The 15,000-nt window shown below is 46.9% G+C and overlaps 1 protein-coding gene across 1 annotated transcript in view; it reads right to left on the reverse strand.

The window, feature by feature from the left end:
• pappaa (pregnancy-associated plasma protein A, pappalysin 1a) overlaps window positions 1–15,000 on the reverse strand; it is a gene marked incomplete at both ends in the record, with an annotated part of 103,324 nt that overhangs the window by 2,592 nt on the left and 85,732 nt on the right. The window contains 2 exons of the mRNA XM_080847303.1: window positions 9,113–9,211; window positions 10,931–11,002. Coding sequence (XP_080703429.1) covers window positions 9,113–9,211; window positions 10,931–11,002 — 171 coding nt within the window. The remainder of the gene's footprint in view (window positions 1–9,112; window positions 9,212–10,930; window positions 11,003–15,000) is intronic.

The following is a 15,000-nucleotide window of genomic DNA, read 5'->3' on the forward strand; positions in this document are numbered from 1 at the left end:
GACACACACATACATACACATAGAAACCACACACACACAAACACACACAAACACACACAAACACACACTTTCCTTCTCTGCACAGCTGCTCTAGCGCCTGCTAAACCAGCCCCAGCGTTCAGACGAGCACGTGCAGAAGACTACTACACACTAGAAATATGCAACTGCCGCTCCGTCTATTTTTCCCTCTCTATCCCTCTACATCCCTCTCTCCATCTATACCTGTCTCTCCTTCTTTCTTGTCTCTCCTTCCTTCATTCTCTCTCTCTATCTCTCTCTCTCCCTCTCTCTCTCACACACACACACTCTCTCTCTTTCCTCACAAACATGAAAATCATTTTTCTTCAGGTTCTTTCCAGCAGTTAACTTCCCTGCAGGGATGTCGTGTCCAGCACCCTCGGCTGCTGAATGAATGGACTGTTAGTGGAGAGCCAAGTGGGGAGGGTCTCGAAGGGTGGGGGGGGCGATATAAAAACAAAGGCTGCTCTAATTGTGTTTGTCGAGCTGCTCTTAAGTGTTGGAAGCAGAGCCAGGACTCTTTACCCTGCAGGGAGTGGAGTCACTAAGGAATAACATGCCTCTGCGCTGGGGGAAACCTCTAAAACACACAAACACACACACACACACACACACACACACACAAACACACACACTTAGAGAGAGTCTCTCTTGATGCTTGTTGTTAAGTTTGAACTTTTTCCCCTAACACCCCCACAACACACACTCACAGAAAGATCCTGCTGCACAGACGCCGCACACGCACACACACACACACACACACACACACACACACACAGAATGAGAGCAAGAGACCTGCAGTTACACTCAGCAACAGATATATGGTGGTACGAATACAATTGTGTATATGAAGCCACACACAAATGCATGGAAATACACACACACACACACACACACACACACACACACACACACACACACACACACACACACACACTTGTCTGGGATTAAAGGAAACTATTTGGAAAGGCTGAACAGCTCATTTAGTGATTGGGGTTTTTTATTGCCCTGTGCGTTGCGTGGCAAACTCACCGACATACGTGGCTAATTACCTCTTGTTCTTTTCAGCAGAAAAAAAGCCCAGCTCACTCTCACACAGCGGCTGCACACTCCCCCGTTTCAGGAGACACTCGCACCCTTTTAGGGTCAGGAGGCTACTGCTCCACCTCCGCTCAGACGCTCCATCGCCTCCTTCAACTCCTCATCCTATTTCTCCATCTCTGCCTTCTTTCTCCTCCTCCTCCTCTACATGGGGCAGACAGGCTCGTCCAGGCTTTCCTTCTCCTCCTTCTCTTCTCTTTCCATCCTTTCTTCTTCTCTTTTGCAGAGACAGACAGCAGCGAGGCGCCTACTCTTTCCCTCCACTCTACTCTTCTCTCTCTCTCTCTCTCTCTCTCTCTCTCTCTCTCTCTCTCTCTTTCCTCATCCCAGCCTCTCTTCCTCACTCATCTTCTGCTGCTCTAGAGGCACACATACTGACAGCAGTGAGGTGTCCACTCTTTAAACTCCCATCTGTATCAACAGTACAGATGACAGTGAGATGACAACTCCATTCTTCTCTCTTCTTCCTCTGTGGAGGCAAATGGCCTCTACTGGGGCAGAGAGCATTGAGATGCCCTCTACAGGGGCAGGTGACAGGGGCAGGTGACAGGGAGATGCCCTCTGAGGGGGCAAATAGCTGTGAGATGCCCTCTACAGGGGCAGCCAGCATTGAGCTGCCTCTGTAGGAGCACATGGTAGTGAGATGCCCTCTGCAGGGGTAGATAGCATTGAGATTCCCTGTGCTGGGGTATTTCATCTTCAGTCCCACAGCACACACACACTTCTTTATGTAAGAAACACACACAACAACACATTTTCACACACATTCTTCTTCTTTTTTCTGTTACACACACTGCATATGCAGACACACACATAGACATGCGCGTGTGGATGCGTGCAAATCAAGCAGAGTGAGTGTTCTGTGTGCGTAAAAGCGGAGTTGGGATATCGACGCTGCAATAAGTCTGGAGAGATACGCGTAACATCCTGCAACATCCCGCCTCGCCAGCACTAAGTCATCACCCTTAAATCTGTCAGAGCAGCAACCATATACCAGCATGCTCCAACCCACCGTCCAAAAGAGCTACGTCAAGTACTAAGTCAGCCGAAATGCACTGGTTGGTGGGGAGGGTTACGGAGTGTGGAGACCAGTACAGTACAAAGTGTATAAAGAGGGCTTTCATTTATTCATTGACTCATTCATTCATTCAATTATCCCAATTCATTTGGTCTGTCTGAACCTCCTCCTGTAGATGACCCAGCCCCAGTAAGTCAGTAAGTTTCCAGTGCGACTGCCTTCACCCCTAAAGGCCAACACCCAATGGTAGCGTCTGACGCACAGCAACTTCTATTTCTTAAGTGACAGGTCCATATAAATGGCTTGGTCTTTAATTCAATCCACGTATTTGGATCGTCTTCAACTATTTTAGCCAACTTTTATGCCCCTGTGGATTGAAAAAATGACTTTACTTTTCTTTGCAACCGTTGCCACTTGTAAACACAACTAACATTGCCCAGCTTATATAGCAAGTAGTTAGCTATTAGGAACTTAATTGCATAGAAATATCTAGCTAGTCTTGGTAAATGTACTGAAGCACTGTGTTTCTGTCATGCCTAAATCTATCGCTAAATGAAGTCTTAACAGGTTTTCAGAGTTTTGACGGCATCACTGTTAATCAGTGCTTCAGAACATTTGGTCCATTCCATAATGCTGCACTTCCAGAAGTTGCCAGTGGGCATTGGCTTTAAGTTACCCGGGCGTGTTCACACTCCATCTTACTCCATCTTCCACCTCTGCCCTTCTCTGGCAGACATAATAAACAGGAGGATCTCCATCATCAACTCCCATCAAAGGCTGGCTGTTATGGGTGACTGAGAGAACTTAAAGATCATATATAGTCTTTACGTTTGGATATGAGCTCGTCAAATGCCCTTGGGTAGTGATTATGTGGCCTGTTTCACATAGCAAATTAAAGCAAACACAAGCACAGTGACAATGAAGAAAGATAATATTTGATTAAAGGCTTTAATGGCTGCAAAAAGCTTCTGAGGAATTGTTGGGTCTGAAATTAAACTGCCCCAGGACCTTATGGGGGCCTAGCACTGTTCTAAACATTAGCGTCCTTTCTTCTTTCATTTCATGCCGATGTAGGACAGGGCGATGGGATTCCATGGAATGTGAAGCCATTTACCTGTGAGCTTGTGTTTATTTGATTTTGTCCTTTGCTCCCTCCTTTCTAATTGGTGTGCTAACATTTTCTTAGAACTTCAAAGTCATGTGTTTTTTTTTTTTTAAGTTTTGTCGAGCTGAACCGTGTAAAGGTAAACAGCTACAGGAAAAATAAAGACAGAGGTCCAAAGGTCTCAGAGGGGAGGCGAGGGCCACAGCATAGCCTTTCAAGGGATAATTAGCTAATTGATGGATGGATGAATGAATGAATGAAAGAGGGGGTGTGTGAGAGAGCGAGTGAGTGAGTGAGTGAGTGAGTGAGTGTGAAACTTAACAGAGGAGAGTCAGGCCAAAGTGTAGGTAGCAGGCCCGATGTAGGTAGAAGGGACATACAAGGACATGCATGAGAATGTGAGAGAAAGAGATAAATTGAGAAAATAGAGAGAGAGAGAGAGCGAGAGAGAGAGTTCAACTAAACAAGGGAGAGAGGAGGAGGATGTGGAGGTAAACTCAGCATCTTTGTGTGTGTGTCTCTCTCTCTCTCTCTCTCTTTCTCTCTCTCTCTCTCTCGCTCAAAAACACACAAACACATGCTCCCTCACACAAAGCCTATTTGTTTTGTGCCCTCATGTTGCCACAAACACAGACACATAAAAACAGAGAAAGAAAGAAAAAGAAAGAGACAGAGAGAGAGCATGAGAGAGAGAGAGAGAGAACGAGAGAAAGCCCACTAACGGTCCACCCACTTCCCAGAAGGAATTCCATCTAAGGGGATCTTTAGACACACGAGGGGCCGGACAGCACAACAAGCTCACACACACACACACACACACACACACACAGACACACACACACACACACACACACACACACACACACAGCGTGCCCACCCTCCAGACCGCATTGCCAACAGCTTGCAGTCATTAGACAGGATCCTGTGGTACAGTTACGTGCCTACAGCCTCGCACCTTCAAAGTCGGCGAGAGGAATAATACAGCCGCAGCCATCCAGAACTCCTTAATACGCAAATCTCCACCAGGAGAAGAGAGGGAGGGGAGAGAGAAAGAAAGAAAGAAAGAAAGAAAGAAAGAAAGAGAGAGAGCAGGGCAGAGATAAGGAAGAAAAACAAACACTGGCAGGGAGAGGGGAAGTGCTTTTGCTTCCTTCACTTTTAGTTATCACACTCACGCGAAACGGAGCAGAGGGGAGCAGAGGGGAGGGGAGGGGAGGGGAGGGGAGGGGAGCCACAATCGCCCCAGCCCAGGGAGAGGGGTGGACAGAGGGAACCAGAGGGAGAAAGAAAGAGAGAGGGAGAGACAGAAGAATTGAAAGGGAGAGAGGGGGAGAGGGAACCAGAGGGAGAAAGAGAGAGAGAGGGGGAGATGGAGAGAAAAGGAAAGGGACATGGAGAGAGACCATAAGGTAGGAAGAGAAGAGTGAAAGAAAGAGAAAGAGGGAGAGAGAAAAGGAGAGGGAGAGTAGGACGATGTGTTGGTGGCACTTGGGCTTTCCTTTGCTATGTCACAACAGCTGAGTCACTTTCAACAGTATACCGCAGTGCTATACACACACACAAACACACACACATACAGGGCCAGTCTGGTTTAAGGAGACTGTGTTGATTTTGTCTTTGTGTCTTTGTATGTTTGTTTGTGTGTTTGTGTATAATGTGTTGGCTGTGTGTCTGGGACATGAGCAATTGCTTTCTCACTAAACATAGCATCACAAACAGATCGTGCCCTCGTCACACTACCCTAGGGCATGTCCTCACACTGGTAGGACAAACCCTTTTTTTTCCGGAATCTTCCACACTGACCACCACACACTATAGTTTGAGACTTTCCCTTTGGTTTCCAAACTCTTCCAAACTGAGCTTAACACGCTAAAGTTGAAAACGTTCCTATTTGTTTCCGGAGTCTTACAGACTGACCACCAGACACTAAAGTGAGACTGAGTGTGGTCACCTCCAGTGGTCAGAGAGGAAACCATACACCACCCCTCCCAGACATAAAACAATTAAAGAGCTTCATGACTAAAGCCAAAGGATATGCCACTCAGCCTTCAGGGAAGATATTCCGATGAGTTTCAGGGTCTGTGGTATTAGAAAACAGGACGGAAGAATGTGACAGTCTCATAGGGATGCTCAGAAATAAGGAAGGATGGAGAGATGGAGGGAGACATTGGAAAAGGAAAAGTTAGTGTTTAGGTCACTGTGTGAATCCCACTGTATTTCAAATAGGTTTTTTTCCCCTTCTCTTTCTCTTTTGTCCTTCGGTTGTGCAATATTTCGTAAGTCTGTGTCTGGAAATGAAAATCAGGTGCCATAGTTGGTGAAGGTGCTGAGAATACGGCACAGTTTTCCAAACGAGACAGATCGTGAGGTGAGATGGAGGAGGGGGAGGGTGAGGGGGGGGGGGGGGGGGTTGCATGAGCGCCACCTCCAGTTCATTCTTGAGACAGGCTCCAGGAAGAGGTTAAGAGCAGTTCACCGTGAGAAGCTCAGAACAAAGGGGTCTGGATGTTATCAGTTGGGGTTACACTGATCCACCGTGAAGCTCAGCACTCAGTTCAACTGGCCACTTCATGCATGACTTATGACCATGCATACAAACACACATACACACACACACACACACACATACACACACACACACACACAAACACACACACACACACACACACACACACACACACACACACACACACACACACACACACACACACACACACACACACACACAGACAGACAGACAGAGAGCTGGACTGCTGGGAAGTTGGCGTATCTGGTGTGTTAAGTCTTCAAATATAAATAATAATAATACCAAAAAAAAAAAAAAACATTTTCTACCAATTACTACGAGCTCTCTAACCTCTGTTTCAGGACACCAGAAGGATCCAATAAAAGTGTTCTCTTTCTGCCCGGCATAAATTCATGTCAGGCTTGACTTTGCCAGTTAAGCTCACAGCCTCCCCTCCCCAGCCCCACAAGCCCTTCCCCCTAGTCATCCCTGGCAGTCCATCAATCAAATTATGATTGCTTATTTCGCAGCAATTTTCTGTATCTGTTCCGAAATCCCCGGCTATTTCCAGGGAAGTGACTCTTGAAATACCACCTGAAAGAATGCGCTTCATGGGCTGCCAGGGCGGCGTGCCTGGATGCTGCGCGGCTAGGCAGGCTTTCTGGCCTTGATGCCAGGTGATCCGCTTATCATTTCGCAGCGTGAAGGGGGTGTGGTGGTAGGGGAGGGGGGGGGGGGGGGCTGAGGTGGATGCATGGCAGGGGCACCTCTGCGTTGTTTGACCCCGGGGCTTCTCAGAAGAACATCTCCTTCAAGGGAGCCTTTCCTCGCTTGCCCACCCGCTCCGCGAGTTGGCTCTTCTTGCCTGCTCTTGCATCCCATGATAGAGCGCCGGCTTATCAGGCTTCAAGCTACACACCTAAAACTGCTGGGGGAAAAAGTTGCCTTTTTTGATGAACTGCCGAAAGTACTATTGGTTTGATGTAGGGAAAGGTAGCAATGGGCTGTCAAACTCTGCCTCGGCAACAAACTCATAACTCAGTAAAGTGAACTCTGAGAACTCTTGCTTCTTTGGGTACTAAAAAAAGCGCTATATACAGTAAGTCTAAGGTATTATTATTATTTGTCCTTATTGGACCAGGCCCTCCTCCAGGATGACAGACCGTCAGCCGCTTTTCTCCAGCTCACACCCAAAGAGTGGCCAGCCCTGGGCCTGATCTGTTATTAAGGTCACTTGTGGTAAAACATACGGTCTGATACTGCTATATGCATTGTTATTCACGTCTGCGCTGTCAGGTGTCCAGCTGCATTTACGACTGTGGAATAGGCAGTTTATTGTTGCACATTATAGCATTCTTCTTCAATGTTCTAGAATCTTCTTTATAAAGTCAGTGGGCTTTTGAAGGGGACTTTGGTGGGGGATTGACTCTAAGCCCCAATGTGGACAACACTCAAAGAAGAAAACAGAGCTGAGCCTGTACTATCTCTCCTTGTGAAAGAGGCTTTGAGGGTTTTGTTTTTTTCTTCCCTGTCTCAGGTCAACCCCTTGGGGAACCTGAGCCATCTCTGGGTCCAGGGCAGTGCCGTGTGGAAATGAAGGAGATCTAGCCTGAGCCAGGGGAGTCTCTTTAAAACGTTACAGCAGGGACCGGGGAGGAGAAGCCCCTGTTCTTAAATAAGCGGTGAGTGGGGAATAGCCATGCCAAAAGTCAATGCTAGTCAAGGTCTTACGGCTGACAAATATCCACTTTCATTCTTTTATGAGGATAAACAACTCTGAGAGATATTTGAGCATAAAAAGTAATCACAATCCTCTGGAGTCTGGAGAAAACACAGATTTCCCTTCAGTAGTCCTCAGTGTGTGTGAGAGAGAGAGAGATAGAGAGCAATGGGGAAGTTTAGAAAGGAGAAAGTGATGAAGACCATGGGGGGCTGCCATCCTGAGGAGGAGGGAGATACTCTCTGCTTCCTGACTAGTGAAAGCTCATCATTAATGAGAGAGAGACGAGGATGCCCATGGCTGCGAGCCTCAAGGTTACACGCCCCAGGGAGGGCAGGAGAGAGGGAACAGACCAGAGGAAGAGCTGAGCAGAGGGACATATGGAAATGAAGGACAGACCACCAGAGGAGTGTCTGTGTGTGTGTGTGAGAGAGAGAGAACTGTTCAGCTACCCCATGGTTTAATCACTACAGAAATATCAGGCAGGCATTCTGGAATTGAGCTGACTAGTGCTTGGGTCTGATGAGTCAAGACATGGAAAGCTTGAACAACAGACCATGGTTTCACTTCACTGGTACCAGACACAATGACCAAATACAGCCTTTCACTGTCCTCTTAGCTGCATTGGTGTGATTCAAACAACTTGTTAAGGTCACCATCCCAGCCCCCAGTCCAATCTTATAGAAAGAGCCAGTGAGGAGGGGGGAGAGTGGGAGAGGCAGGAGTCAGGTATCCCAGAATTCCCTGCTGACTCTTTAAAGGGTCTGCAGGCGCTGCAGGCTAGCAGGAGACTTCCTGGTGCATGGGGCAGCTTACTGGAAGGGCCAGCGGTCCCCCTGAAGGCCTTGGGTAATTGCTCAACAAACAGGGGCCTTCTGGAGCAAGCCTTCGTCCGAGTGACGCAACTGGTAAAAAACACTGTTGTGTGGGTCTTAGAGAGAGTGCGTGTGTGTGTGTGTCTCTGTGTGTGTGTGTGTGTGTGTGTGTGTGTGTGTGTGTGTGTGTGTGTGTGTGTGTGTGTGTGTGTGTGTGTGTGTGTGTGGGAAAGCACCTCACTTCTCTCGTTCTGCAAATCTCAGCCAACAGGCTAAAATCCTCTTTTCATGGACATTACATCGAAGTTTGAAGAGCAGAGAAAAGACATGAGCAGGCTAGCAGGACTCCTGAACTCCACTCAAGGAAAGACTGGAATTTTCATGGAGAAAAGTGGTTCGACACAAGAGATCATTTGGGAAAAACAACTGGAAAAGACTCTAGACTGACAAATCAAGAAAACTCTAGAAAGAAACATCTGGGACCTCTTCTAGAACACTCACTGGTTTCAATCCTCCAATGGACGATTATCTCCAAAGAAACGGGCAGTGAAATGATCACTTGCTAATCCAATAACTTCGCAGATTCATTCACCTCCTTCAACCCAAGCTTTCTGCTTTCAGTTGAAATTCAGTTCAATTCAATTGTATGACAATAAAATGGTCTCAAGGCGCTTCACAGAGCCCAAGGCCTGAAATCATGGCACAGTCAGAATTAGTCAGTCAGACAAAAGTACCATGATAAAACTCATTCCTGAGGTCTTTAAGAATCCTCTCAATCCCAAGTCCTCTGGAACAAATAGAACATTCTGGAACAGGTCAGTGTCTGTACCTTATTGGTCTTGACAGTGGAACGGCAGCAGTCTCCTCCGTCATAGTTGCAGAAGGCTCTGTTGTTGAAGGCATCACAGTAATTATCACCCATAAACGGCTGCAAAGAGAGAGAAAGAAAGAAGAGGCGTATGTTCAAAAACTGTAGTTCATGTATTCATCTGCATATGTGTTTGTGTGTGTGTGTGCGTGCGCCTGCATCTATGAGTTTTATCTGTGTGTGTATTTGTGTGTCCCTGGGAGCATATGCTTGCATGTGTGTTTATGGTTGTTGAACCTGTCTCAATTGTGCGTCAGACTGGCTGTTGCCAGGTGCTTCAGTTGTGGCCAACCCTGTTCCCTATCTGCGTCCAAGCCCGCTCTGAAGGCTCCGTCTGTGTGAGTGTCTGGGCTTCAGAAGCCTCTCACTGGCTTGACAGTCTGTTGCCCAACATTCAGACACTCGCCTGCCAATACGAGAGTCTGGAAATCCCAAAGGTCTCGTCTTGCAGGATCAAACTCTCCTACCAGGCCACAGCTACAGATAGATGACTACAAACAAATCAGTCAGCTTTGGCTAATCTCCTCAATCTGAGCTTTATTCCAAACCAATAAAGAAAAAATCTATAAATGTGTAATTTAAGATATACTGATGTTATCTATCTATCTATCTATCTTTCTATCTATATATATACATCTATCTCTATTTCTTTGTGTCTTAAAAGCAGAGAGAAACCGGATGGTGGTCCGGCAAAGCAGCGAGTGCTGAGGTGCCACTCTTCTGCTCTGTATATTATGTCTGTGCATCAGCATGTTAGCCCGAGAGGAGAAAAAACCTGCTGTATGACAAGGAACCATCTTGGGAAAATGAAATGACACTGACACTGACAACCCCTGCCCCCCTTCCCCCCACCTTCTCAAATGCATGTGGTGGGGAGATAATAGGGGGGGAAGTGGTCAGACAGCTGGGCAGGGCCGATAAGCTAACCGTGTGTGGTTTGAAACACGGCCCCCGTTCGATAGGACCCAACTGGCAAATGTTTGACAAGATGGGAAAATAAGTAATAAATGATTCATTACCCTATCCAATTATCCATGACTAAACGCCCATCAGGAGAAGAGCCGGAGCACTCCGACGAACAGTAATTATATTGCCTTCCTGTGCACTGATTTACAGCGATGATAACAAGAAATTCGACTTACGGGATGTCTCTGCCTGGAGCCGTGTCAAATATCCCAGAATGCTGCGGCTGTTACACGTTTTACAAATGAAAAATTGAACGCTACTCAAATCTCCTGTCTTTTTTAGAGCCAGTCAGCAAAACAAGTGGTAATAACAGGCCAGACTGATTTATCCAAAACATTTGGATCTTATCAGCAGTACTCTGTCCCATATGTAGTGAGACAGTGTTTATAACTCTAATACCTGTGCCACTTACTCCTGTGGTCTATAATTGGATCTTTTCCAGTATGGAAACACAGAGTAATCTGGGCCACAACACCATACTGATATCATCACTTTAAATTAAAATGAATTCAGGGAAGCTATATACAGGACTGCTTCCTACCGTGTGGTTCCCACTTGATGTGTGAAGCTCTGTGGTCTAGGTAGTAATCTACAGTTCTAGTAGGTAATCACCAGTATATGTCTGCATGTACTTAAACAGCAGGTGATTCAGAGATTGGGCCTAATCTGAGATCGGGCCTATTTTGAGATTCAGACCAGGGCCAGATGTGGTCCAGTTTCGGGCTACTGCTCCTTGTTCGGGTCAGTTTTTCATGCTGTGCAAAAGTCAGGTCAAACAGACAGAACAAGCAGAGCCAGAACAGCAGGCCTTACCTCACATCCTCTGATACAGTGAAGAACCTCCGGGTGGGGGTACCACTTCAGTCCCATAGTACACACGATACTCTGTCCAAACACACAGAAAGGAACCGTTGTAGATTACACAGAAATGAGAGAAAGTCCTGTGACTGCATTGAACTCACAAACACACATGCACTAAGGTACATTTGCATCATTCACAATATTCAGTTACTATGCAGCCTTTATTGCCTGGTCCCACAAACTCTCACCCAAACTCAAAACCCCAAAGAGTCACAACTTGTCGGGATGTGAGACGTGATGAAAGGAATGTCGCTGGGAGAAAAACAGCATTTCTATTAGTTCTCTCTTCTCGTGCCAAAAAGCGGAACGAAGGAGGAACAATCCCCGGCCGTGGCTGTGTGAAACCCTATCTACTTGATTAGGAAGTGCATCGTGTTGCGTCAGGAGTGAGTGTTCCCAGCATCGGACACCCTGCAGGGATGTGATCAAAACAAAGGAAAAGTTTAGAGAGGTAGAATGGAAAGCAGCATTGCTGGCAGGTGTTCTTCCCCAACACTCCTCCTACACACACCCACTGCTCTTTAGCGAGATCAGAAATGAGAACCACTCGTCGAGGAACCTCAAGCACAATCATGAGTCTCTACAGGTCTGCTGTCTCTCTCTGTCTCTCTCTCTCTTATTCTCTCTCTCTCTCTCTCTCCCTCTCTCTCTCTCTCTCTCTCTCTCTCTCCCTCCCTCTCTCCCTCCCGCACCTTCCCCACATTTAATCACAGCCGCTCCAAGCACAACAGTGAGGTTGAAACCTGAACGTGATTCGGCAGGTTGGATTTGATTTGGCCCGTGAGTGGCAGGCATCCATCGGCCTCTGATTTATACTGCACAGATGATGCACACACACAAACACATTCCCATACACACACACACACACACACACTAGCTGCGGCGTTGGCTGCGGCGTTGGCTGCGTTGTGGCTGCGGTGTTGGCTGCGGCGTTGGGGGTTGGGAGTTGTGTAACTAATCGGTTCTATTGGATTCCACTGTTATACTTTATGTAAAACTGTGTAAGGTAAGCTGTAAGTATGAGGCGTGCCTCTGGGCATTCTAGGAAGTGGCACAGGAGCTCCGCAGCTCCATTTTGTAACCGAGCCTTGGGCTTTAGGGCCATTGGCCTACCCTCATGGATCGTCTTACACTGGGGAACCTGTGAGGTTTCATGGCAGAGGTGTTAGCACAGGATGCATGTGTGTGTGTCTTGTTTTGTCTTGTCAAGGCCACACTACCCTCAGAAGCAGGGGACTCTGGATCCCGGATCCAAAAGATGTCCTGGTTTTCCATGCTGGGCGTGAATGGATGTTTGTGTGTGTTTGTGTGTGTGTGTGTGTGTGTGTGTGTGTGTGTGTGTGTGTGTGTGTGTGTGTGTGTGTGTGTGTGTGTGTGTGTGTATGGTGTATGTGTGTGTGTGTTTGTGTGTGTGTGTGTGTGTGTGTGTGTGTGTGTGTGTGCGTGTGTGTGCGTGTGTGTGCATTTGTGTGTGTATGTGTGTGTGTGTGTGTGTGTGTGCCAAGGGGAGTCTGAGAATGTGTCCAGGTAAAGGAAAAGGAGAGGAGAGCTTTAGACCGGGACGCACACTCATAAGCCTACACACACACACACACACACACACACACAAACACACACACACACACACACACACACACACACACACACACACACTCACACACACACACACAATCTCTCACACACACACACACACACACTGCGCTTCAGACCTTACCTCACCACTTACGTCCCAGCAGTAAAGGAGCTAACTTATGGCTCTCTCTCTCTATCTTTTTTTTTCTCTCACTCCCTCTTACTTTCTCTGCATCTTTCTCTCTCTCACACTCTCCCTGCATGGTTGCAAACTAAGGTATTTTTCATTTCAGTGCCGTCAGCAAATCAATGTAAAAAAGAGGGAGAGAGAGAACAAGAGGGGGACAGGGGAGCGAGGGATGAGGGGAGGGGAGGGGAAAGATGGATGGATGGATAGTGACTGAGATGAGGGGAACAACAGAGCATCTGAGGAGACCATGTAACTAGAGCCTCATCTCCCATTAATACCCATACATGGCAAACACTTCTCTTTTTCCACACTCTTGCTCTCTGTCTATTCTTTCCTTTGTTCACTCATTTGTTCTCTCTCTCCCTCTCTCCATCCCTCCCTCCTCCCCTCTCCCTCTCTTAGTGTCTCTTTGTCCAATCCCTATCTGTAAAGTTACATGACCACGCATTTATAGCAGAATTACATCATGACTCTGTCTCCAAAGGAGGATGATGTCATCCTGTCACACACACACACACACACACACACACACACACACACACACACACACACAGACACACACACACACACACACACACACACACACACACACACACACACCTGCAGGTCCCAGGTCTGACCTCTGTGGGCATGACACACACACACCTTCTGCCTCTGCACTGCGACACTCACACACCAGCCAACCATTGGCACCTCAGGTGCACCCGAACTCGATCAGGGCCATCGCCGCTCTGGACTCGGCTACTCTCTAGAAGGACCGCCATGACCTCTAAAAACACACACAGCTAGCTCAGAGCAGCAGCACTCCTTATGTTGCGGCACGCAGACACGCATATGTAAACAGTATATACTGTATATGAATGTGTGTATGTGTGTGTGTACTGTATATATATATATATATATATATATATATATATATATATATATATATATACATGTGTGTGTGTGTGTCTGTTTGTATGTATGTATGTATGTATGTATGTATGTATGTATGTATGTATGTGTGTGTGTGTGTGTGTGTGTGTGTGTGTGTGTGTGTGTGTGTGTGTGTGTGTGTGTGTGTGTGTGTGTGTGTGTGTGTGTGTGTGTGTTTGTGTGTTTGTGTGTGTGAGTGTGTGTGTATGTTTATGTGTGTGTATGTGAGTGTGTGTCAGTGTGTGTATGTTTTTTGTATATATACATATATATATATAATATGCGTGTGTGTGTTTTTGTGCTTGTGTATGTGTGTGTGTGTGTATTAATGTGTGTGTGGGTGCGTTTGCGTGTGCGTATGCGTGTGTATGTGCATATGTAAAGTGGAGCTGACGGCCAAGGCAGCTGCAGCGGCAGCGTTACAAGGCTGTTCTGGTCTCCTAGCATTACGTAAAGCTGCTGCGCTGCGCTGCTCTACGCTGCTGCCAGTTCCATGCGAATGCAGGCGCATCAGCAACACTGCAGTAATTTTGCTGATCCCACAGAGACTAATATGTGCAAGAAAGTGCCTTGAAAGTAGGTCAGCAATGAACCTGTAACAAACCACTCCCAAGGGTGATTAGTCATGATAACTGATTACAGGGGCCAGGAAATAATAACGAAATAACACAAACAGCTGACTCAGCAAATTACACCCAAAATAAAATGAAATGGAAGGATTACAAAGACAGAAAAAGAAAGAAAAAAGAACTACACTTGTCTTACTGAAGTGTGTATGTGTATGTGTATGTGTGTGTGTGCCCATGTGTGTGTGTGTGTGGTTCTTTGTATGTTTGTGTGTGTGCATGTGTGTTTCTTTGCATGTGTATGTGTACGTGTACGTGTACGTGTACGTGTACGTGTATGTGTATGTGAGTATGTGTGTATGTAAGTCCGTCTGTGTGTTTCTGTGTGTGTGCATGTGTTTCTTTGTATGTGTGTGTGTGTGTGTGTGTGTGTGTGTGTGTGTGTGTTGGTCATATAATGGCTCTGGAGGGTGGCTTTGTGCGGGAGCCCAGAGGAACAGGTGATGAGGAATTCAAACACATTGATTGACACAGGCCGTCAGGACCCAGGCTGCTGAGGGAACAGAGCATCTATTGATTTCGCCTCGACCCACCATGCCCCACGCTTCAGCCCCATCGATTTGGACTCGTCTTCCCCTCCCCGCCATGTCTACCTACTCCGATTACTGCGCCGTATAAATCATATCAATTACATTAATCAATCATATGCTTGTCACTCTACCTCTCTGCCACAAATGCCGAAGCACAGGCGTAGAAAAAGGAGGAAAAAATAGAGAGAA

This window comes from Sprattus sprattus (assembly GCF_963457725.1).
Source record: "Sprattus sprattus genome assembly, chromosome: 11".
Classification (NCBI taxonomy): Eukaryota; Metazoa; Chordata; class Actinopteri; order Clupeiformes; family Clupeidae; genus Sprattus; species Sprattus sprattus.